Raw genomic sequence first — 23,930 nt, 5'->3', positions numbered from 1 at the left:
GAGATTAAAGAAATTCTGCCTAGAAGCATCACAAAAGGGTTGACATTGAACTAGAAATTTTCCCATGGAATTGTACATATAGAGGGGCATTTCTTTTGAGGATTTTTACACTTCATCTTAGCCAAAAGGCCAAGAAGTGATACAGACTGTTTCTTTAATCTATAACTATCTAATTAGATTTTTTAATGCAAGCAAAGCAAAATGAGACATCAGTATTTCAAGGGGGGTGGGGGGGAAAGACGGTTATTTCTTTAAATAATGCCTGCATCCTTCATTAGTTTGGTGCTGAGGACTGCCTGCCCAGTCCTCTCACAGCTAAGAAATATTCCCTACAAGTAGGAACAACTCTTTGATTCTACAAAATGCACTGTTTCAAAGGGTCTCCCAAATTTATCATCTTTTCCATTGATCAGTGGAGACAATGCAATCACTAATCTCAGAAACTCTAGTTCACTGAACTCTAGCTAAATGTCAAGAGTAATTTTTAAATATTATACTACACATTGAAAAATATACACCTCTGATGGAACCCAGACTGTTTTGCAGAGACAGATTCTTTAAAAAAAAAAAAGAAAAAACAACAAAAAATAGTACACAACTAATGACTGAATCCAGTCTTCTGCGTCTGCAGTACAAAGCACACATTCAGCCTCTAATTGAATAAATATGCAAGTATTCAGATTTCTGTAGATATTGCCGTTTTGCGAATGCAGTAATAAATTAAAAGCTTTACGTTGCATTCCAACCACATATAAAGGGTTGATTCAGACCGTGGCCTCACACTAGAACCCAGCACAGCTTTCCTATGTTTTACTGATTACAAAGAAAAACTTTTGATTCTAGTAGCTTAATTACAGACCAAGCAATCACACTCAATTTTTTCTCCTCGATGGCTAACAGAATTCAAATGGGCCTAAAAACCATGGGGTTGTTACATTTGATTTGTTCAATGTACAAGAGAAAGTAGCTGATAGAATTTCTATTTAAATCAATATAATTCACACACACATACAAATTTAATTCAGCAACAAAGGTTTTCTCGTGGCTCGTTTCAGTGACATGAGTTAAGATTCAGTCATTGGAGGCTGCTGCTCCTTTCTTCTCCTAAAAAGGGAGATTTTGGCCAAGGACTTGTTTCTCTCACAATTCTTCAACTCTGTATAACTAACGCAAGAGGCTGTGGCTAGAACTGATATAAACCAGTGCTCTCCTCATACTCTTTAAGGGTAGCAACCACAGCCTTCGGAGAAAAACCAAAGGCACCATGTCAATTACAGCCTGCCTTGATTCAACAAATGGATTAGCAGCAATGTTTTCACCACCAAGCAGGACATCTTGAAAACCTAATATGGCAAAATGGAAACCTGCAAATGGTCAGCGGCTACTCTGGTGTAGCTGAAATGGGCTTATTGATGAGCATAAACATCCTTGAGCCTTCATAAACATGTAAGGCTTCTGCACCTCATGAATTGCTTTAGAAATGAAACAGAAAGAGGCTGAAGCTTCAGAGAGGTTGCCACTTTCTCTCTCCAGGCTTTGTTTGACACCCAACCAATCTCTTTAATCAAAAGCACTCTTTTCCGTCCACAGATGAATCTCTGGAAATTGTAAAAAAAAAAAAAAGAGAGAGAGAAAAGAAGTGCCTCTGTTGGGAAATGAGTTGGTCCAGGCCACCTGCTTGCCTGCTCCTTCATGATGATAAAGGTAAGTTGAGGGCAGAGGATCTGCAAACTTGTGTGTGAAATGGACAGAACAAATGGCCTGGCATCAAGTAGCTTCTGGATGTGTGCCCAAAATGTCCAGAAAAATAGCTCTCCTGAAACAGGAGCTGCCACGAGGGTAAGTCTTACTGCTTTCACATGCATCAACAGTACAAAAGAAGGTCAAGGAATTGCCATGCCACAGTGAAAGGGATATTCTTTCTATAGGAAACAGAAGAGTATCCATCACAAGCATTCTTAAGGTTGGTACCCCATTCACATAACAAACTGATCTGTAGTAAACCCTTACACCTTCGATGGACACAGATCCCTCATCTTGCCTTGCAGCTAAGGAATTTGAGATAATTAGGAACTCTGTGGTCCAAGAAATGACAAGCAAAATCAAAAGCAGTCTTGAGTTTGGTGTATACATATTAACACTTAAATGCATCTCCCTAATAAGTTTCAGGATTAACAAATGTTTGTCAAAAGAAACTGTGCTGAGCAATTGAAATCTGATTTGAAATGGAACCACGACAGTCTAATACATATATGCATGAAATGGAGAAGCTGCCTAACAGGCGTAGCTGACACCAAATATGCAATTTACATACATTACACACTAATAATCTCAATTTTAATATTATTCTTTAAAAGCAACTGGATGGGTGGTGAAGTTAAAGGGTTCCTTTTGTAAAATGTGAATAAGAACAAAAGTTGATTCTGGCGTCTTCTGCCATTAACCGCAATCTCATTAGTATAAAGATCTATCTGCTCTTTCTTGGGTCTGTTTCAGAGACAGCATCTCATCCCCACAAAGCTGTGATGATTCAACCAGACTTAACAGAGGTATGGTCCATAAACTTGATGAGATCTGCAGACCTACTCTTTGTTCCTGAGGTGCTGAGTGGTGAGCAAACATTCAAGCATGTTGAAGCCTGGTACACAAATCTTTATGAGAATTTTTTTTCTTTCCTCAGTAGATTACCCATGAAATAGGACAGGTGTACTGGTTATTCAATTACATCTTACCCAAGACCTGGACAAAATTTGCAGTGAGGTCTGTGAGCGTAGATCTTACCACGGGGATTTATTAATAACAGTTAAACGTTGTCTAAAACAAAACGTTTTTTGTAATTTAAGCCTATTTTCTTATTTTACCATTGGTTTCACTCATAAAACCAGAAACAAAAATCACTCCATCTGTTCTAAACATAAAATGTGTTCATAATAATCCAGATTTATACCAAATGTATTTTTTAAATATTGCTGAATTGAGAGAGTACTCAAAATTTATAGCCTCTGAGGTTGCAAAGAGGACTTCCTCTTTTTAAGGAAGAAAATGCTTAAAATGAACACAGCAAAGGCTCAGAAAGCTTCTTGGATATCAAATGGCTCCACAGGAAAAAAAAAAATGTCAATGATATAAGAGTAAATGAATCAAAACCATATGGATCAAATTTTCCCTAAAATACACAGTTTGAAAAATTAAGGAGGAAAAGTGCTTGGCAAAATGTGTTTTAGGTTTTACCAAACCCAAAACATTTGAAGAATCATTTGCAATGGTTGACGAACTCTAAATGCAGCCAAGTTGGCCCATTTTTGCATACTACATAACAACAACCAAAAAAGCTTCCTAGAAACCTGTAACCCACTGATACTGTATTTCACTCAAGAAATCATTAGAAGCTGTCACCAAAACCTGTGGAGTTTTGTAGGATTTGGGTCGGGGGGGTTGAAATGATATAAGTGTGCTCATTTTATTGGCCTTGTTTTGGAGGTTTAGCTATGTGCATTTTGGAGGTGGGGGAGCAGTCAGGGTAGTATTTCTTGCAAAGGAAAGTTAATTAGAAGAACATGGGCCAAATGTTAATTAGTCTCACGTCTCGAGCATCTGGTTGTATTTCCTTGGCTCCATATTCCAGTCGGCGTTCCTTTTTCTCCACTGCACATGCAGGAAGGTGCTGGGAACATACCAGCTGGGTTTGGAGGGAAAATACATGGTCTCTATTTCCCTGTTTTCTTTCCGTGGTGTCCCCACACCAAGAACACACAACTTTTCAAAAGAGGGCGCTACTGCAGGGTATAGTGAGTTGAACGGTTTTCTTAAGGGGTGTTTTGTCATTTGTTATAAAAGCCTCATCTTCTAGAATGGTTACATAGAAATTCAGAAACAGCAGAAAATTTCAAGGAAATTATCCTATTCTCCTTCCACCCAACACTGAGAATCTCAAGATATCTTAACAAATCCAGCTCTGGAGGGAGTGTGAAGCCCAGTCATTCATCTGTGAAGCCTTTCCATTCTTCCTGCTGGAAAACCAAGTTGAATATCAGCGCTGGAGCCCATGGAAAACTTTCTACGACATCATGCCTCTTTGGCAAATTAAATGTGTAATTTGGTTTATTAAAGAACTAGTGAAACTGGAAGAGAGACTTCTCTGGCAGTCCAGTGGTAAAGAATCTGCCATCCAACGCAGGGAACGTGGGTTCGATCACTGTTCAGGGAACTAAGATCCTGCACCACGGGGCAACTGACACTGCAAGCTATAACCAGAGAAGCCTGCACGCCACAACTGGAGAATCCCATGCACTGAAACCAGTGAAGCCCACACACGGCAACTGGGAAAGCCTATGTGCCGTAATGAAGACCCAGCACAGCCAAAAAAAACCTGGAAGAGACAGACCTGGCTTTTACCTCTGCCGGTGACTCTGACTGTGTTGCCCTGGCCTCAGCTTTTCCATAAATAAAATAGATACAGTTATGGAGTCCCTCAGAACAAACTACACTTGCCAACAATTCAGTAATGCACAGACACTTTAAGCAACTTGAGGAAGGATATGATCAATGTCTCTAAAAGTTTCCATCAGGATTCTGAGATTCAGAATGTCACACATGTTTGTCAATCTGTTGCTACTCTTATCTGACCAACTGGACAGTGACCTTTTCCTCAGTCCCTGCTTTACACCCATCCCTCCGAAAGCTGAGAATTTCTCTGAGGAAAGCACTAAGGGCATCTGAGAAACACCCTTTGACTCATGGCTCTGATGCCAAGCCTTAAAAGAATCTTTGTTTGAGGGAGCAGATAAATATGTTAGAGGCCTCAGAGGAAAATCAACTAAATCCCACACACAAACCGTAAGGAATAATTTGCTTATCATAATGCTGTCTATTAATTCCATTAACTAGAAAGCTGATTTTACAATAGTTCACACACATTCTAACGCATGATTTCCAAGTCTGAAGGACAAATGATACATCAACATCAATGCCACTAGGAAAAATATCAAATAAGATGCACAAATAAAATGGCATCTACTAAAGAGATCTACAATGAACTGATCATAATGACTCAAAAAACTTTAGATCCAATTTCATTTAAATTAGTAGATAAGAAAAGACCTATGATGAAGTGCAAAGGCAGGGAAAAGGCAGGATGGAAGCTTACATATTTTATGAAATAGTATATATATACTATCTCAATTATGTATGTATTTTTAAAGCATAACACCCAAAAAGAGCTGGAAAGTAAAATGCAAAAATATTAGCAGTGGCTGCCTAGGGGAATTTTTTCTATACTCCAGAGAAAGGAAATCTTAAAAAAAAAAAAATTTTTTCCCCATTTTCTACAATAACCAAAAAGTACTTTTTATTACTAGGGGAAGTTAAAAGATTGATAAGAAAAATGCATAAAGCAAAAAAGCATTTAAAGAGTGCATTAGAAATGAGTGTTAATTAACCTAAATGCAAAAGTTTAGAAAACTAGATTCTATAAAATGATTTTAAAATATGAATAAAGTCCCCACCTTTATTTTTTTTTAAATCTGTCTTCTCTCCACCCAACTGGGTGCTGTAAGTAATGAGGTTCTAGACGAGGAGCCAGGAATTTTGTCTAGTCCCAGCTCTCTCACTATCAGCGATATGGCTACAAGTTCTCTGAGCCTCAGTTGATTTGTCTGCATATCAGGCTTTCAGCCAGAGATAGGAAGTGCAAGAGTTGGAGAAGAGGAGAAATAGCAGTTGTAGGATTAGTTTCTTTAAGATTTTTTTTTTTTTTTTGATGTGGACTATTTTTAGTGAATTTGTTACAATATTGCTTCTGTTTTGATTTTTTGGCCCTGAGGCATGTGGGATCTTAGCAACCAGGGATTAAACTCCCACCTCCTGCACTGGAAGGCAAAGTCTTAACCATTGCACCACCAGGGAAGTTCCCTATATTTAATATTATATGATCCAATATATTAATAAGCACTTCCCTATAACAAGCAAAAAGACTTGGCCATCACCATTCTTTACCCTTTTCTTTAGATAACAGGTAAACTAGCTGTTAAATGTGGACTCTTTTCTTCAATTTTCTTTACAATATTTTTTTAAACTTTTTTTTGGCGTATAATTGCGTTACAATGTTGTGTTAGTTTCTGCTGTACAACAAAGTGAATTGGCTCTATGGATACACATATCCCCTCCCTCTTGGACCTCTGGCCACACCCTGTGTCATGGCAGATCTAGTTTCGCGGCCAGGGATCAAACTCACACCCCCTAGCACTGGAAGGCAGAGTCTTAACCACTGGACTGCCAAGGAAATCCCTATGATATTTTTAATAAAGACAACCAAAACCAGTGGACACATCCCTCTTTGCTTAAATAGAGGCATTCCTGAGAAGTGGTCAGTCTCAAAGGCTATAGAAATCTAAGTCCTAATTCCCAATTCCCCTAATGCTCCTATTCCATCTATTTTGTAGATACGTCTGGCAAGATGTTGATGCACTCAGCTATTTTTCTCCAATTTTGCCTAAGGAAATAAGGAGGAACTTCACATTATTCATCTCTCTTCTAATTCACTAGAGATGCTACAGTAACCAACACAAGTGGTGGTTTGAGGAGGAAATATATGGTAGAAATGCAAAATATTCTGGATATCCGCAATATAATAAGTAAGGAGTTAACATAATGTACAAGAGTATTGTAAAGAAACACAGAAGTTGCCTGAGGAATTTTCCATTGCTTGATAATGGAATCATTCCTGCCCTACTTACTGCCAACTCTAGAATCATAGCCAGTCTTCTTGAAATCAAGGACTAACAGTTTCAAAGTCAAGTGCTAGTACCTCTGCTTAAATAACACAGTATAATACATGTGTTATAACATAAAAGGGTAGACATCTATAATACAAGATACTAGCAGCTTCAGTGTCGAGAATACAGATTCGTGTCATTTTTATCGTACTCGACGACTGACAAATGCCAAGAGAATCCTGGGTCTCACCTTACAGAGTTAAGTCTACTTTTATGCAAACTCTCAACCGAATTATGTTCATAAAAAACTTTTCTGTGGCCTCAAACCACTTATGTTTTAAACTGCACAGGCAACAACTACTTCTGATGTTCCTTGTAAACTGTGGGAGAAGCTTCTATGTTCTAAATGCAGGCCTTTAAACATGAATCTATTAATATAAGTCCATGATTTTCATGCAAAACCACATTCACAAATGCCAGTACTTGGAAATTAAGTCTATTAAAGTCCTGTAGGAAGCACGTCCATTGTTTTCATGTTGCTATTTTGCAGCCAAGGTTTAAAGCCACCTCTTAGTTTTTATCCCAGGATGTGCTATAGGAATCTATGAAACTTAATTACATTTACTGTTACAAAAAAGGATTTATGAACTTTTGCCTTTAGGCAGAAATGTTTATTTCATTGCCTTTGCTATTCATTCTTTTCAACTGCAACAGCTTTGAACTTTTCAGCTGCTCAGAGTTATCACCGTTGTGCAGAGCCCAGGAACTCCACTCTCAAGACGCAAACCACAAGTTGAAGAAAACGAAGAAGGCAAAGATATATGAGTCCTTATTTTGGCCACCCTTTGTGCCATTAAAATCTCATTTTCTGCCTATTAGAATGCCCTCTTGGTGCTTAGGCAGTGGTGATAGCCAGTGATTAGTGTGTAATTGAGTATAATTGTCTTTTCACTTTTCATTTGTGTCATTCTGAGCTTCTCTCTGTTTTTCTAACCACCAAGAGGAAAAAGGGGGTTAAGAAAAGATAAAGCTGTTAAAACTCTCACTCTCAGCCCTGAAGAGATTCTTGATTGCAATTATAGATTGCAACCCCTTCGTGACACTTCTCCAAATTTAGCGGGCAGCTCTCCTCACCACCTGGGCCAAGTGCTCTCTAATAAAATCAAGTGATCTGTATTTAAACAACTGCTAATAATGTCAACCCCAGACAGATGCCACATGTAGGAAATTTAACCAACCCTCTGACATGCAATTATCAAGGCAATTTATTAATATAATCTCTCAAGAAAAGCTCATAGTCCAATGCAAATTAGAAAAACAATTACAACATTCAAATTTCTATATATTCCCAAGGAGCAGTAATTCTCCTAATTTTTGCATTTATAACTCATTTATCCCAGAGTTCTGCAGCCATCAGATGGGTCATTCTCCACACAACTTGTTAACCTTCTCTATGAAAATTATAGAAAAGCTGTGGTGTTTTTTTATTAAGCATTCTTGCTCACAACCCTATCAGCTGACCAAATACCATTTTAAAAAATATGTGTGAACTTCTTACCCAAAACCCAGAACTACTACATGTGGAGAAGATGACACCTTGACAACTAAGTATAAACAGAGAATCTCCCTGATTATGATAAAAGTCGCTTGAATTTTAAGTCTAAGCTCTAACTTTTGATACAGCCCGTAAGAAGGGTGGAGAGAAAGGAAACCAGAAAACTGAAATCATGTGGCTTGTATAAAGAATACATTATGGTTTAAATTTGGCAATTCATTATATGACTGCCTCGGGGAATTGACTATTTGGTTCTGGTATACAGCAACTCGTCTGTCTGGAAACACGGGACTGACCTGAGGTGAAAGGCCATTGCCAATGGCGGGGTTCATGGGGTTGGAGGGCCCGGATGGAGGCACAAAGCTGTCTGTATAGCTGGAAAATCCATGCCTGGTGCTGGGGAGGCAGTAGGCAGAGCTGCTGTCCGGGTTGGAAGGAAGAGTGCTTTGGTGTACAGTGCTTGGAGGAAGCGGCTGAGGTCTGTGGACGGTGCTGCTGGGGTCTGACACGGCTGCAAGGAAGAAGGTTATCGGCCATAAATCTCCTTTGAAGGCTGGCAGAGAAGGTTCAGTGCAAAAGTTCGCAGTCACCGAGCCATCAGCATATCCACTGGTCAAGTAAATGTAAATTTCATACTGTACTTCTTGATATGTAAGTATAGAACCACTCCTAACAAATAGAGCCACATCTCTTCTGCACGTATGTTCAAGTACATAGTTTATTTATATACTTCCAAGGAACACTTAACCAGAACAGAAATTCAGAAATCACCTTAACAGTGAGAACAAACCTATATTAGTAGTGAATGTTACTAATCAACATAAAGATTAACAAGTGTAAGAATTGCATCTTAAATTTCTTTTTTTTTAACTGTTTTATTTATTTTTTTACTTTACAATATTGTATTGGTTTTTAAATTTCTTATCAAATAAACTTCCAAAACATCTAAATATTAGTGTGAGAGTATAGTTTCAAATGCCCACAATGCTATCTTTTGTAATCCAAAATAATTTAGTCTTCCTATTTATCCCATTCACCTCTATGCACTAACATTTTGTTGCTGTTGCTAAGCTGTGTCTGACTCTTTGCAACCCTGTGGACTGTAGCCTGCCAGGCTCCTCTGTCCATGGGATTTCCCAGGCAAGAATACCAGAGTGGGTTGCCACTTCCTTCTCCAGGGGATCTTCCTGACCCAGGGATCGAACCCACGTCTCCTGCATGGCAGGCAGATTCTTTAGCACTGAGCCACCTGGGAAGCCCATGCTCTAACACAGAAGGACTCTATCAAAGTTTACCTACCCTCAATTCCTACCCCAGTGAGGAGCCATCAGAACTTCAGTTAATTGCAGACTGGAGTACAAACGTAGAGGTTTTAACAAAGGAAAAGCCAATTGCATGCTTATTTTGGGAGATTGCTTTGGTTCATTGTTTGATTTTGTTTTAAAATCCTGAAACAATATTATATTACAACACAGTTTAACTAGAGAGATTCAGACATGTCATAGAACAAACTATGTTTCTGAAAGGTGACAGGTATTTTCAGGACAACCTGATATAATGTAACAAACATACAGACAGCCACAGGGACATCACAGAAGATTTCACCTTATAAAGTAAGCAGTGGGGAACAAGACTGGGGATTACATTTTAACCCCTTGACTGCCTTCCTCCATACCTTGTGGAATAGCTGTGGGCTGGTAAGAGGTCTCTGACAGCTGGTACGTTGGCAGGGTCGGCATGGCTGTGGGAGGGAATCCCCCCGGAATGAGATGGTTGAAAGCCATCAGTTGATTGGCCCCAGCCTGCTTCCTCCATCTTGCACGGCGGTTGCTAAACCAGACCTATGGATTTAATTTAAAATTTGAGAATTTCACTGATGAAATAATAGTACATTCTTAATGAATTTTTCATGCTAAAACAGATTAAAGGCCCCTTACTGACAGGACAAACAGACACAAGAGTCCTCTGCCTTCTGGCTTGTATTGTCAGGGAAGAAAGGAAAGTTAGATGTCAGGGGTCAGTAGAGGGACTTCAAGGGCTTTTCAAGGTCTGGCAAGAGCCCCCACATGAACTCTGGGGTGACTGTGGGGAGGGATGGCTGAGCAGAGGTGCCATCACCACTGGCACCCTCCCACCATCATGAACTACAGCACTTCAGGGAGGATCCGGGAGTCTCTATGGCCCCCACCATGACATGTGTCCTAATTTGGCCTTGCCTACTGCACTAACCCTTGTATTTCACAGTCTTATCAATGTGTCTGTATTTCTATGGACATTATGTGCACAGCTCCTAGAGAGTCTTATAAATTGACCAGAAGGATAAGTGGAACGATTTTTTACCATCTCTTCCAAACTGTGAGACATTATACTGATCTTAATAGAAATAAATGTTGAAGAGGTACTTCAAAAAAGAAAGCATTTTATCTATGAAGATCCCTTACAAAATGAGTTTGTTTTATTATTTCTTTCCATAACAGCTGTAAGCACCTATCTTTTTATCAGAGGAAAAAAGAAGTAGATAAGATAGGATCCCTGAGCTCAAGGAGCTTACTGTCTTTTCTTCAGGGAATTCACAGAGTGGTCAAGGTCACCAAACTAACTGCTCACTAGAGGTAGAAGTTCCATGTTTGGAAATGCAGAGAATCAGGAAAACTTTAGATGAGAGACAGAATGTCAACTCATTTTAAGTTTGGATGTGACTCCAAAAAGCGGTCAGTCCAGATGGAAGAGATGATGCAAGAGACCAGCATGCTTGAGAAAAGATGACTTGATTTCCCCACAGAACAAAGTTAACACTTAAACAACTTAATTGTAAATTTTGTCACAAAATTTTTAAAAGAGTGGAGAGAGCAATGTCTCCCTCCCTCCTTTCTTAAACAAGAAAGCCCAGTTTATAATAAATACTTTACCAAGGCATTTGCTTAAACTTTTGCTATTCACTCAAGCATCTGTCTGAAAAGGAGTCTGGTCTTCTCAAGCCATGCTGCAAGATACTGGTAAGGAAAGCTGTTTGAACTTCCTCAGAACACTAACATTTAATACTCCTTAAGTATCCCACAGGAAAAGAAGGTAAGTCAATATTTTCTCAAGTTGATACATAATTGAATTACAGTTTTACTTAATAAATTGCCACCTGGGATAAGAGAACCAAGAACGGCATTCAATTTCGGTTCTGGATCAATTGTGTTTTCTCACTGGAAGTCTAAGTGTCTGTTACCATGACTCCCAGAGGCATCAGGGGAAAAAAACTGTTTTCAGGGAAGTGCTTGGAACAAGCTGGTTAGTCACACCTGGCTCAAGTGAAGGGCCCTCACACTTATCTTGACCAACCCATGTATAGTGAATCTTCAGCTGCCTAGGCAGGGAGGAGAGTTGAATTTCCGAAAGTTATGATGTGACTTCACTCATTCAGACTTACTGTCACCAAACCTACTGGTGAGATTCATTATGAAGATCTCAGAAGCTTGCCCTTCTGACATTATCAGAGCGTGTCTCCAATCTCTCTGTGCCAACTTCCTGCTGTAACCTTTAGATAAGTAAACCAAATTTGATTTATCCAGTGGGTGGGCTCTGCCTGGTTACTCCATCAATCCCAACCTACTTTTGATTTATGTTCATGATAACTCCTCCATAACCCAATTTTTAAAATCAAAAATGTCTTCATTCAGATAATAAATTAGAAGGAACATCATGACTTTCTACAATTCCCTTCAAAAGATTAAACCCAAAAGGCTAGGTGTACAAGGCTATTTGGTTTTGTTTCATTTTTCCACAATGATACAAGTAAACACTGATGACATGGAATAAACCCACCAGGAGGTGGATTTATAAGTTCTTATATTTACCATACAGTATATATTATAACTACCACAAAAGACGAGGAATAGTTGGAAAGCAAATCTTTACTGAAAAACAAACCTTTAACAGGAGGTCTAAGAGTTTCCCAAAGGAATGAATTTAAAAGTTGTTTAAATTCAGGCTAAATAAATCCAGAGGGCTATTTCTGAGAGAACCAGGGCTTCTTGAGGGCTGAACTGCCTGTCTCTGGCCAGTTAACCAGAGTTTTCTATCATCTTGCCCCTGGCAGCCTGTGCATCTCCAAGAAGCAGCTGAAACTGCCAGAAGCAGCACTAAAGTTGCAAAATACACTGAAGTTGCAAACTTGGAAATGGTCCTTGCCTTCTTTAGGCTTTGAAACTCATAAAACACACATCTATTTTTAATAGGAAAAAGGTGCCCTTGAAATCACCTTCATTTTAAGTACCCAAGCCAAGCACAATGATTCTAGGGTGCCGTTATTACCCCATCTGTGACTGAAAGACATTCCCCTGGCGCTCAGAAGTCCTACCTAGCTCTTCCAATATTCTATCACCTAATTCCTAACAGACAATCAAAGAATAATCTACTGAATGACACGTGTAAGCGCATAAGACTGAATAAAATCACTTAAAATGGGTGGAAAGTGAAAGTGCGAGTCGCTCAGTCATGTCTGACTCTTTGCAACCCCATGGACTATAGATCACCAGGGTGCTCTGTCCATGGAATTCTCCAGGCAAGAATACTGGAGTGGGTTGCCATTCCCTTCTCCAGGGGATCTTCCCAACCCTGGGATCAAATCTAGGTCTCTGGCATTGCAGGGAGATTCTTTACCACCTGAGCCACCAGGGAAGTCCCCAAATCGATAGAAGCTATTTATGATTTGGTTTTTACAGTGTCTAGAAACTTTTCTTTGTTTTGAAAAGAGTAACAATAGCAACAATCTGGCCTTTGAGGTTCTAGAGGAGAATATGAGTATTCCACCAATTTCTTAGCCAGTAGGGCAGAAAGAACAAGTTTACAAAGTCAGCTTGTAGTTGCTGTTGTTCAGTCAGTAAGTCATGTCTGACTCTTTGCGACCCCATGGACTGTAGCCTGCCAGGCTCCTGTCCTTCACTATCTCCCAGGGTTTGCTCAAATTTCTGTCCATTAAGTTGGTGATGCTATCTAACAATCTCATCCTCTGCTGCCCCCTTCTCCTTTTGCCTTCAGTCTTTTCCATCTCAGAGTCTGCTACCTTCCTGTTAAATGTTACTTTACAATCTCTAATTCAGTGTGATTTCACTCTCCCCAGCATCACCTGGCCTTCCAATCACATTTCGCATAGTAAGGAAGTAGAGCAGGAGGCACATATCAGTGGATAACTACTATCAGACACAGTTGTTTATAATTGCCTGTGCAATATCACACAACATCAGAACCTTCCCTGGCAGCAAGTTTTTATTTCGTTTGATGAACTGCAGCCCGGTTCAATTTCACCTGCTCCCTAAATCTTTCCCTGCTTGTATGTCTCTCTTCATGCTTTTGGAAATGATCTTCAGGTCCATTCTGGAGTAACAAAACATCCGATGATTTTTTGAAGCAAAATTGAAATTGATTGAAAGATCCCTATTATATCACAATAACTAAGGGGAAAAGATAATCACAAAAGAACAGGTTTTTATAAATTTTCCTCTTCCTGAATAAAATAAGTGACCAATTTGGTCTCAGCAATAAAAGCTGGACAAAAACTCAGTATTTTAAAAAATACAGTCATACTTTACATTCACATGGGAGCGATGCAGGCAAGAGTTGAATCCCAGCTTTTCCTGTCTCTCACTACCTCTGTAACCTTGAAAAATTTGCTTAACATCTGTGGGCCTCTGTTTTCTCATCTACTAAATGGGAGAAATAAAAAACTCCTTCACAGGATTAAACGAGACAACATAGTTAAATGAGACAATACAAACAAAGCTTATAAAAGAATACTATAAAAAAAAGTGTGTTCAGTAAATGTTAGTTATTAAGTAAAAATGTCACATTGAGAAATCCAAGAATTAAAGCCTTTGTTTTCTGAGTTCTGTCTATAGCCAAAGCCTTTCATGCCCCTGAGCAAGCAGGAAAGTGCCCAAATAACACCTCAAATAATTGAAAGCCAGTCTGGCTTGAACGGAGGCTTAGGTCCAAATTGTTTCCAAGTTTCATGGATTAGTGCTAATTGTCCCATGGTGTAAGCCTAATTTTGCTCTCAATAAATTACTGGTTCACATTTTTGGTGTGGTCCTCAAAAGCAATCTAACCTACATTATTCCAGATGGGTTATTTCAAATACAGTTTGAAAAATGGGAAGAGAGTGTAATCGTTAACCCTTAGAATTTACAACAAGATTACAAAATGTTTCATTAACTACCAGAGCTGATACTAAAGTGTCAATTACAGTACTTTCCAAGTAGGTAAATTCAGGACAATCTGCTTGTTCCCTGGAACTTCTTACTCACTCCACTCGCCCAGCCCTCCTACCACGGCTGCTACCCAGCCTTGATCACCATGTAGAGAGCAGGTTGGGGAGAGGACAGGCCCGGCTGACAAGAAGAAATGCCATGCTGCCGTGAATATCACACATGAGGGCATACACAACTTTATACATCACAAGAGCAAACTGCAGCAGAGAATGGCAGGATGACCACATTTTTGCTTCATTATGGAGTTCAGGACCAAATATTTCATACCTATCTTAACTTCTGAACTACAAAGATCTGTTAGATGGTTTTAAACCATCATTGGACGTCCATGAGAATCCCAAATTATCAATGTTAGAAGGGTCCTGAGAGATCATGCATCTTAGGGGCTTTTAATTAATGAAATGATCAAGGGGTGGTGATTTGTAAGAATATGAGGAAAGCTAGTGGCCCTCTCCCTACCTCACACTTGTGTGCACACACACACAGGCAAAAGCAGAACATCTGTGTACAAATGTCAAGTTTCCCAGGTCTCCTGAAATCCATTCATGATTATCCTAGTCATTCATGGACCCAGCCTAAGGCCATCTGATCTAAATCCCATATTTTAAAAATAAAATTAGAAAAAATGAAGCCCAGTAGGATTAGAGCAAAATTAAGTGACTTGCTTGACAAAACCCTTTGGGTAAAGCTAAGACCAAAACCCACATCTTCTGACTCCTAGTTAAATCCTTTTTTTCACAAGCAGCTTCCTTTCCTGTCTTCCATTACCTGGGTTGCAAGAATAGTTCTTGGATGGAATATTTACTAAAACGTCTACACATCATAAGTGTTTGCAAGTCATTCCTTACAAAATTGTAGTTTTTGCCATTATTTGCATAACAACAGCTACCAGGGAGGTGAATTAAGCAAATTAGATCTTTGCTGTACAGTAATTCTTATATTGTGTACTCAGATTCAGCCCTGATAAATATAACATAGTTATTGTTCAAACAAATTTTTTCAAATACTGACAAAGTTCTACGTTATTAAAGCTTTAATCATCTTTATCCACAAGAGCTTAGAAATTTTCTTCCATGGAGGGAGGGGAATGTAGACACATTTGGGTTTTTTTTTTTTGGTTTGGTGTTGGGTTTTCCCAGGTGCCCCAAATTAAACTAACACACTCTCTGGCTATCACTCAAACTGAACTGACGCTGCTACTGCTTTCCCAGATCCTTCTAAAAACTAAAGGATTTTGTTCTGGCATTTTAATCAGTGATTAACTACTCCCTTCTTTTTCCTGCTGGGTTAAGTAAAAGATCCATATGCCGGGTGTTGTAGGGAATTTGTTAGGCTGTAGATCATAGCTGTGGTGCAAGACATGATGCGTCTCAAGGGAACTAATGAAGCCATAAGGAATGTAAAGAGTCACCGGGTTAAAGCCACATTAGGACAGCTGTTAGGTTAATGAGGGCCCTGCTTTGGAGAGGAGGTCACTGTACAGAAAAATATGAACCACTCTTTATTGGTTTGATCCCTTGTCCTCTGGAAGTTAATGGGCCATTCTTACTCTCCTCCACATTTCCTGAACCAGACGCGAGTGCCCGGCGCTGTACAAGCTGCACGCGGTTGGGATGAATTCTGTCTCCACGTACTTGTCTTTGGCGAATGCAACAAGGAGGCAGAGGAACAGGGAACACTCTTCTCAGTTTTCCATCACTCTCTTTGTTTGATTTCTTTAAATCCAATGTTTGTTTTTTGACTCTGAGTTCAGAACTGATCTCCAGTCTATCTTAAGGGCAGATCCAGTATGTGGGCTTGGCCAGCCTGGGGGGTTAGGGACCAGACCCTGGGATATAGAGAGCACGCAATAAAGGTTTGTCGAAAGAAAGGAAGAACGAATGGACCTCAACTTCACATTTAAACTAGGTGATCACAGAACTATAATAAAAGCAAACAGATTTGATGTAAATAATACATATAGCATTGTTATATCGGAGAAGGCAATGGCACCCCACTCTAGTACTCTTGCCTGGAAAATCCCATGGACGGAAGAGCCTGGTAGGCTGCAGTCCATGGGGTCACTCAGAGTCAGACACGACTGAGCGACTTCACTTTCACTTTTCACTTTCATGCATTGGAGAAGGAAATGGCAGTCCACTCCAGTGTTCTTTCCTGGAGAATCCCAGAGGCGGGGGAGCCTGGTGGGCTGCTGTCTATGGGGTCGCACAGAGTCGGACACAACTGAAGTGACTTGGCGGTGGCAGCAACAGCAGCATTGTTATACAATTATAATATGTACACTGTATATGTTACTATAAATAATATGATATATTATGATACCATACATTATATATGCTATATAAATATGAGTATATGTTACTATAAATAATATGTGATATATATATACATCATGATTTGTGGTTGAAAAAGTGTTAGTCATTCAGTCATATATGACTCTTTGAGACACCATGGACTGTAATCTGCCAGGCTCCTCTGTCCGTGGGATTCTCCAGGCAAGAGACTGGAGTGGGTTACCATTCCTTTCTCCAGGGGATCTTCCCAACCCAGGAATCAAACTCAGGTCTCCTGTATAGCAGGCGGATTCTTTACCATCTGAGCCATCAAGGAAGACCAGTTTGTGGTTAGAAGTGGTCATTTCTGGGAAAGAGCACTATATCCCAATGTACTAAATACAGGGATTGAATAGGTCCAGCTGCAAAACATTTGTGCTATAAATCCCAGCATATCTGGGACTCTTCGCTGCATGTACCTCCAGCTCACACAATCAGATGCCTACATTCCACCTTCCACAGCAGTTCTCTCCTTTCCATTCCCACTGCCGCTGACCTATTTCATGCCCACCACCTTCAATGCCCTTTGCGTCAAGTTTAGCTGCCTTGCCTGAAACCCAAGCTCTCCACAAAATGTATGTAAGACTCAAAATTTCACTATTGTTTATCCACCACCCCTACAGTCCACAGAGTGCCTGGTACATAACAAGGATCCCTGAAATGGTGAGTGAATAACAAGAATTGACACACCTCTCTATATGTTATGTCTGATAGAATCATATTCTGCCCAGAATGATAACTGAAGTTAAGAATGCACATTTCCTAAGTATCAAAAAATAAACACTAAGAAAAGACCCTGATGCTGGGAAAAATTGAAGGCAAGAAGAGAAGGAGGCGACAGAGGATGAGATGGTTGGATGGCATCTCTGATTCACTGAACGTGAATCTGAGCAAACTCTAGGAGCTAGTGAAGAACTGGCATGCTGTAGTTCATGGGGTTGCAAAGAGTCAGACAAGACTTAGTGACTGAACAAAAACAGCAAGGATACAAAGAAAGCAAACAGATTTCCAATCAGCTTCCTTCCTGCCACCCTACCACTCCCTCTATTTAACCAAACTGAACTGTTCACTGTTTCCTCAACATGACTAGAGAGAAAATGAAAGTTCATCTGACATGTAGCTCGTGTGCGTCCAGCCCTCTGTGCTTCTGCTCATTATTCTGTTACTAAAATGCTCTCCCACCTACCCTGCCCCTTGAATATCTATCTAGACCCAGAAGTCCATCTGATCCCTCCCTTCTTCATGAGCCCCCCTTTTTTACCCTAACAAGATCTCACACCTTTCCTCCTCTCAGCTCTCACTGCACTTGATCTCTCTCTAATACACTTACCATATCAGCTCTGCTTTCAAATTATTTGTGTGTTTACTTTATTACTGCATTAAACACTAGTTCTTTGAGAAATTTGTCTTCATTCATCTTGGTGTTCCTTGACTTTTCTAGCACTGTGACGATCAGATAGAAAGTCAAGCTGAGAAAAGCAATCTGACTTGGCTCTACAGACTATAAGAGGCTATTCCAGAACAATCTGTGATGGGAGAGATAGTTAGAAGCATAGGGGAAGGTGTCAATCAATCTAGAGACCACACCAACTGCCTAGTTCACTGCTGAGTCCTCAGTCTGACTCTGACTATGAAAGTCAAGTATCTGGGAATAACATGACATTTCCGGATAAGGTAACTTCAACTCCTGGGCCAGTAAAGAATTCCAGGATACCCTGAGGCACTTGTAATCTTTCCATCAGTGCTTTTCTATGTTGGGGAGACTGTTTATCATTCATAATGAAACATTATTCAATCACTCAATAGAAACAAATTACACCCAAGTAGCCTTTCTCCAGGGTTCAGAACACTTCTAAGTTGAAAAGGTAATTTTACATGTTCTTAAAATAATAGTTACTTGAAAAGCTTCTAGACTTAAAGAAAAGGATTTTACCTTATACAGCTTTGCACTTCATCATGACTGAATGGCTACAGAGAAGAAATATATGGAATCCAATTACCGTGATCACTTACTAGCTACATGACTTTGGGTAGTTTACTTAAATTCTCTGAGTCTCAGCTTTCTCATCTATAAATTGGGGATATTCATAGTACCAAACTAGGTTTTAATTATAAGTAAATGAGTTAATCCATACAAAGCATTTAGAACAGTGCCTGGCACACAACAACCACTCAAAACTTCGTTGTCGTCCATGTACCACCCCCAAAATCTATGCATTCCCTGATACATAACAAGGATCCCTAAAATGATGCATGAGTAACATGAATTGACATACTTCTGTGTTACATTTGATACAATTATTAACACATTCTCCTCGTAATGACAACCGAAGTCTAAAATAAGAACGTACATTTTCACAAATACAAAATATACTAAGAATAGAAATAAAGCTAATTAAATAGATCACAGTTTTAAATCAATACATATAAAATACTCGTATCAAACAATGTGACAGAAAAGCCAAATATAGCCATCATATCAATAATTGGACTTACCGAACTATTAAGAGGAAAAAGAACATTTTCTGACTTATGGTTAGCATAGTAAAATGTTGCTGTATCCCACAGACATACCTTGAGGAAGGGGGCAGGGGCTGGGGAAGGGGCAGAGGCGGGGTGGGGGGTGAGGAGCAGTGGCCGGAGGTGGCTGGACCACACAAGTGCAAATAAAAAGAAAAAAGACATGACGATATTGTTATCATGACAAGGCAAAATGTAAAGGAAAGAAACCAGAAAGGGAGAACTTTATAATGTGAGAGGCTACCATTCACAATGAAGGACCATTCCTAACATAGTTACTTTCTTGGTTTGAAATACACCTTAGAGAAGAAGATGCTCTTGTTCTCTGTCTGGGTTTACGCAGGACGGGATGTTGGGACGTCGGTACCTGTACTCGGGCCTCTGTAAGCTTTGCCCTCTGGGCCAGTTCCTCCCTGGTGTAAATATCAGGATAGTGGGTTCTCTCAAAAGCCCGCTCCAGTTCTTCAAGCTGTTCTGCTGTGAAGGTGGTGCGGCTCCGGCGCTGTTTCCTCTTCAGGGGCAAGTCTGGTTCAGAGTCGATGTCAGAGCCTTCATCTGATTGGGGTGCCGAGGCTAAAAAGCACAGGAGAAAAGAAGTGATCTAATGTATGTCAACAAACAAGTCAGTGGCATTCCCTGCTAGCCTCATGGTTAGGATTCTGGACTGTCACTGCCAGGCCCAGGTTTGATCCCTGGTCAGGCAACTGAGATCCTGAAAGCCGCTTGCTGGGGCCAAAACATGGGGGGAAAGAGGTCTGACCAAGATATAATGACTCAAATCCTAGTCTAAAGTACACTGCCAAAGTCCTCCCATGGACACCAAGCCCCTCCTTGCAGGAGTACATTAAATAGTATTCAATCTCTTCCCCAACCCCATCTCCAGGCTCCCCCAGGCAGAAATAATTGCTTTCTGCATCTGTCATTCTAAGTGCATTACAAGCTCTTAAAAAGCAAGGACAGGCCTCCTCCATTTTTTCTGGCCCTCACCCTTAGCATTTAATGGATACTTGGTTCTTGTCCAATATGAATCACATTTCAGTTGGTTCCTGATAAATTTTCACCAGCTTTTAGACCAGGAGAAAATTTGTTAAAGAGTGATTTTTAAAAATAAATATTCCAAAACTGACTTTGTATCTAAAAAGGCAATAACAGTAAACTATCACAGGAATCCTATAAATCTGTGGACTGTACTGCTCTTATTGACATTGTACAGGAGATAGGAATCAAGACTATCCCCAAGAAAAAGAAATACAAAAAAGAAAAAAGGCTGTCTGAGGAGGCCTTACAAATAGCTGTGAAAAGAAGGGAATTGAAAAGCAAAGGGGAAAAGGAAAGATATATCCATTTGAATGCAGAGTTCCAAAGAATAGCAATGAGAGATAAGAAAGCCTTCCTCAGCAATCAATGCAAAGAAATAGAGGAAAACAATAGAATTGGAAAGACTAGAGATCTCTTCAAGAAAATTAGAGATCACGGTGTGATCTCACCTAAAGCCAGACATCCTGGAATGTGAAGTCAAGTGGACCTTAGGAAGCATCACTTCGAACAAAGCTAGTGGAGGTGATGGAATTCCAGTTGAGCTCTTTCAAATCCTGAAAGACGATGCTGTGAAAGTGTTGCACTCAATATGCCAGCAAATTTGGAAAACTCAGCAGTGGCCACAGGACTGGAAAAGGTCAGTTTTCATTCCAATCCCAAAGAAAGACAATGCCAAAGAATGCTCAAACTACTGGACAATTGCACTCAACTCACACACTAGTAAAGTAACGCTTAAAATTCTCCAAGCCAGGCTTCAGCAATATGTGAACCGTGAACTTCCTGATGTTCAAGCTGGTTTTAGAAAAGGCAGAGGAACCAGAGAGCAAATTGCCAACATCTGCTGGATCATCGAAAAAGCAAGAGAGTTCCAGAAAAACATCTATTTCTGCTTTACTGACTATGCCAAAGCCTTTGACTGTGTGGATCACAATAAACTGTGGAAAATTCTGAAAGAGATGAGAATACCAGACCACCTGACCTGCCTCCTGAGAAATCTGTATGCAGGTCAGGAAGCAACAGTTAGGACTTGACATGGAACAACAGACTGGTTCCAAATAGGAAAGGGAGTACGTCAAGGCTGTATATTGTCACCCTGCTTATTTAACTTCTATGCAGAGTACATCATGAGAAACACTGGGCTGAAAGAAGCACATGCTGGAATCAAGATTGCTGGGGGAAATATCAATAACCTCAGATATGCAGATGACACCACCCTTATGGCAGAAAGTGAGGAGGAACTAAAAAGCCTATTGATGAAAGTGAAAGTGGAGAGTGAAAAAGTTGGCTTAAAGCTCAACATTCAGAAAACGAAGATCATGGCATCCAGTCCCACCACTTCATGGGAAATAGATGGGGAAACAGTGTAAACAGTAGCTGACTTTATTTTTGGGGGCTCCAAAATGACTGCAGATGGTGATTGCAGCCATGAATTAAAAGATGCTTACTCCTTGGAAGGAAAGTTATGACCAACCTAGATCAGATCAGATCAGATCAGTCGCTCAGTTGTGTCCGACTCTTGGCGACCCCATGAATCGCAGCACGCCAGGCCTCCCTGTCCATCACTAACTCCTGGAGTTCACTGAGACTCACGTCCATCGAGTCAGTGATGCCATCCAGCCATCTCATCCTCTGTCGTCCCCTTCTTCCCTCCCAGCATCAGAGTCTTTTCCAATGAGTCAACTCTTCGCATGAGGTGGCCAAAGAATATTCAAAAGCAGAGACATTACTTTGCCAACAAAGGTCTGTCTAGTCAAGGCTATGGTTTTTCCAGTAGTCATGTATGGATGTGAGAGTTGGACTATAAAGAAAGCTGAGTGCCAAAGAATTAATGCTTTTGAACTGTGGTATTGGAGAAGACTCTTGAGAGTCCCTTGGACTGCAAGGAGATCCAACCAGTCCATCCTAAAGGAGATGAGTCCTGGGTGTTCATTGGAAGGACTGATGCTGAAGTTGAAACTCCAATACTTTGGCCACCTGATGCGAAGAGCTGACTCATTGGAAAAGACCCTGATGCTGGGAGGGATTGGGGGCAGGAGGAGAAGGGGACGCCAGAGGATGAGATGGCTGGATGGCATCACCGACTCGATGGACATGGGTTTGGGTGGACTCTGGGAGTTGGTGATGGACAGGGAGGCCTGGCGTGCTGCAGTTCATGGGGTCGAAAAGAGTCGGACATGACTGAGCAACTGAACTGAACTGAACTGACTGCTCCTTATAAGAAAAACCATGTTAAATTTACTATCTCATTACCAGGTATTAGGAAATGCTTTAAGGGGAGTTTAGATATTGTTAATGTAAGTCTCAAGAACAGAAGCAGGCATAGTCTAGTGAATTGTTTCTAAACAGAGATTCAGAGTCTGGATCTCTGCTGAATGGATAGGCAGCTGCTCAGAACAGCTGCCTAATTTGAGGCATAAACTGACAGTAAAGAATCTGCCTGTAGCACAGAAGATGGGTTCTATCCCTGGGTCAGGAAGATCCCCTGGAGAAGGGAATGGCAACCCAGTCCAGTATTCTTGCCTGGAGAACCCCATGGACAGAGGAGCCTGGCAGCCTATACAGCCCATGGGGTCGCAAAAAGTCAGATATGACTGAGAGACTTAGTGGACAAACCAGTAAACAATCCACCAGCCGAGTTAAAAAATTAAAAAAAAAAAGAAGAGAGTGATACCAGTACTCTAACTTGAGGAATGCAGTGCAAAAATGAAAATGCAGGACCCTATGTTCAAAAGTTCATCATGAATTCCAAGATGGCAGCAACAGAGCATAAAACTAAGCACAGGGCCTCTCTCTGCACAAGCGGGCCTGGGTGACTGAATAGTTCACATGGCCCTGAAGCCAGCCTTGCTGCAGCCCCCTCCACCAAAGCTTGAATTTGCCTGTGTATGAGCACAATCAGGGAAGACCTCCAAATTGAGTATGCAGGTGCCTAAGAAAGAGGAGCAGGAGCTGGGAAATTTAAGTAGAAGTTTGTGTTCGTGATGCAATTTGGTGTGTGTGACATAACAGTAACCGAGCACCTGTTGGCCAACAGCAGGTTCTGCAGTTTGAGGACGCATCACACAAGGGTTCTCAGTAGGAGAGCAGTCCTCTCTCAGAGTCCTGGACCTCAGGGCAGTGGCAGAGGCTGTCAGGGGGCTGTAAGACCATAAACTCTGAGCACAGCACAGGAGCTGGAGCCACCGTGCTCCTGAAAATATCCAAATGCACTCAGAAAACTCCCCAAACAACTGGGGGATCCTCTGGGGAAAGGGCCTATGTATGCTGCCAGCCAGAAAATTGTAGATTACTAATGGGCTTCCCAAGTGGCACAGTGGTAAAGAATCCACCTGCCAATGCAGGAGATGAAAAAGACGTGGATTTGATTCCCTGGGTCAGGAAGATTCCCTGGAGAAGGAAATGGCAACCCATTTCAGTATTCTAGACTGGAAAATCCCATGGACAGAGCAGCCTGGTGGGCTACAGTTCATGGAGTTGCAAACAGCTGGACATGACTGAGTAGACATACACAATG

General features: G+C 40.6%; 1 protein-coding gene across 6 annotated transcripts in view; it reads right to left on the bottom strand.

The window, feature by feature from the left end:
- PAX3 (paired box 3) overlaps positions 1 to 23,930 on the bottom strand; it is a 101,704-nt gene that overhangs the window by 13,967 nt on the left and 63,807 nt on the right. For 4 of the 6 annotated variants that reach the window (XM_086366296.1, XM_086366307.1, XM_086366331.1 and 1 more), the window contains 3 exons: positions 19,746 to 19,951; positions 9,944 to 10,109; positions 8,565 to 8,779 (listed from right to left, as the gene is read on the bottom strand). In XM_086366296.1, the coding sequence (XP_086222422.1) occupies positions 8,565 to 8,779; positions 9,944 to 10,109; positions 19,746 to 19,951 (587 nt within the window). Of the gene's footprint in view, positions 1 to 8,564; positions 8,780 to 9,567; positions 9,717 to 9,873; positions 10,110 to 19,745; positions 19,952 to 23,930 lie in introns of those variants that run through there. The other 2 variants (XR_015151017.1, XM_086366321.1) reach the window with 2 other exon arrangements.

This window comes from Bos grunniens, chromosome 2, assembly GCF_055505025.1.
Source record: "Bos grunniens cultivar Pamir isolate PY7600 chromosome 2, Bosgru_T2T1.0, whole genome shotgun sequence".
Taxonomy (NCBI): Eukaryota; Metazoa; Chordata; class Mammalia; order Artiodactyla; family Bovidae; genus Bos; species Bos grunniens.
This window is presented reverse-complemented; position numbering and strand designations above follow the sequence as displayed.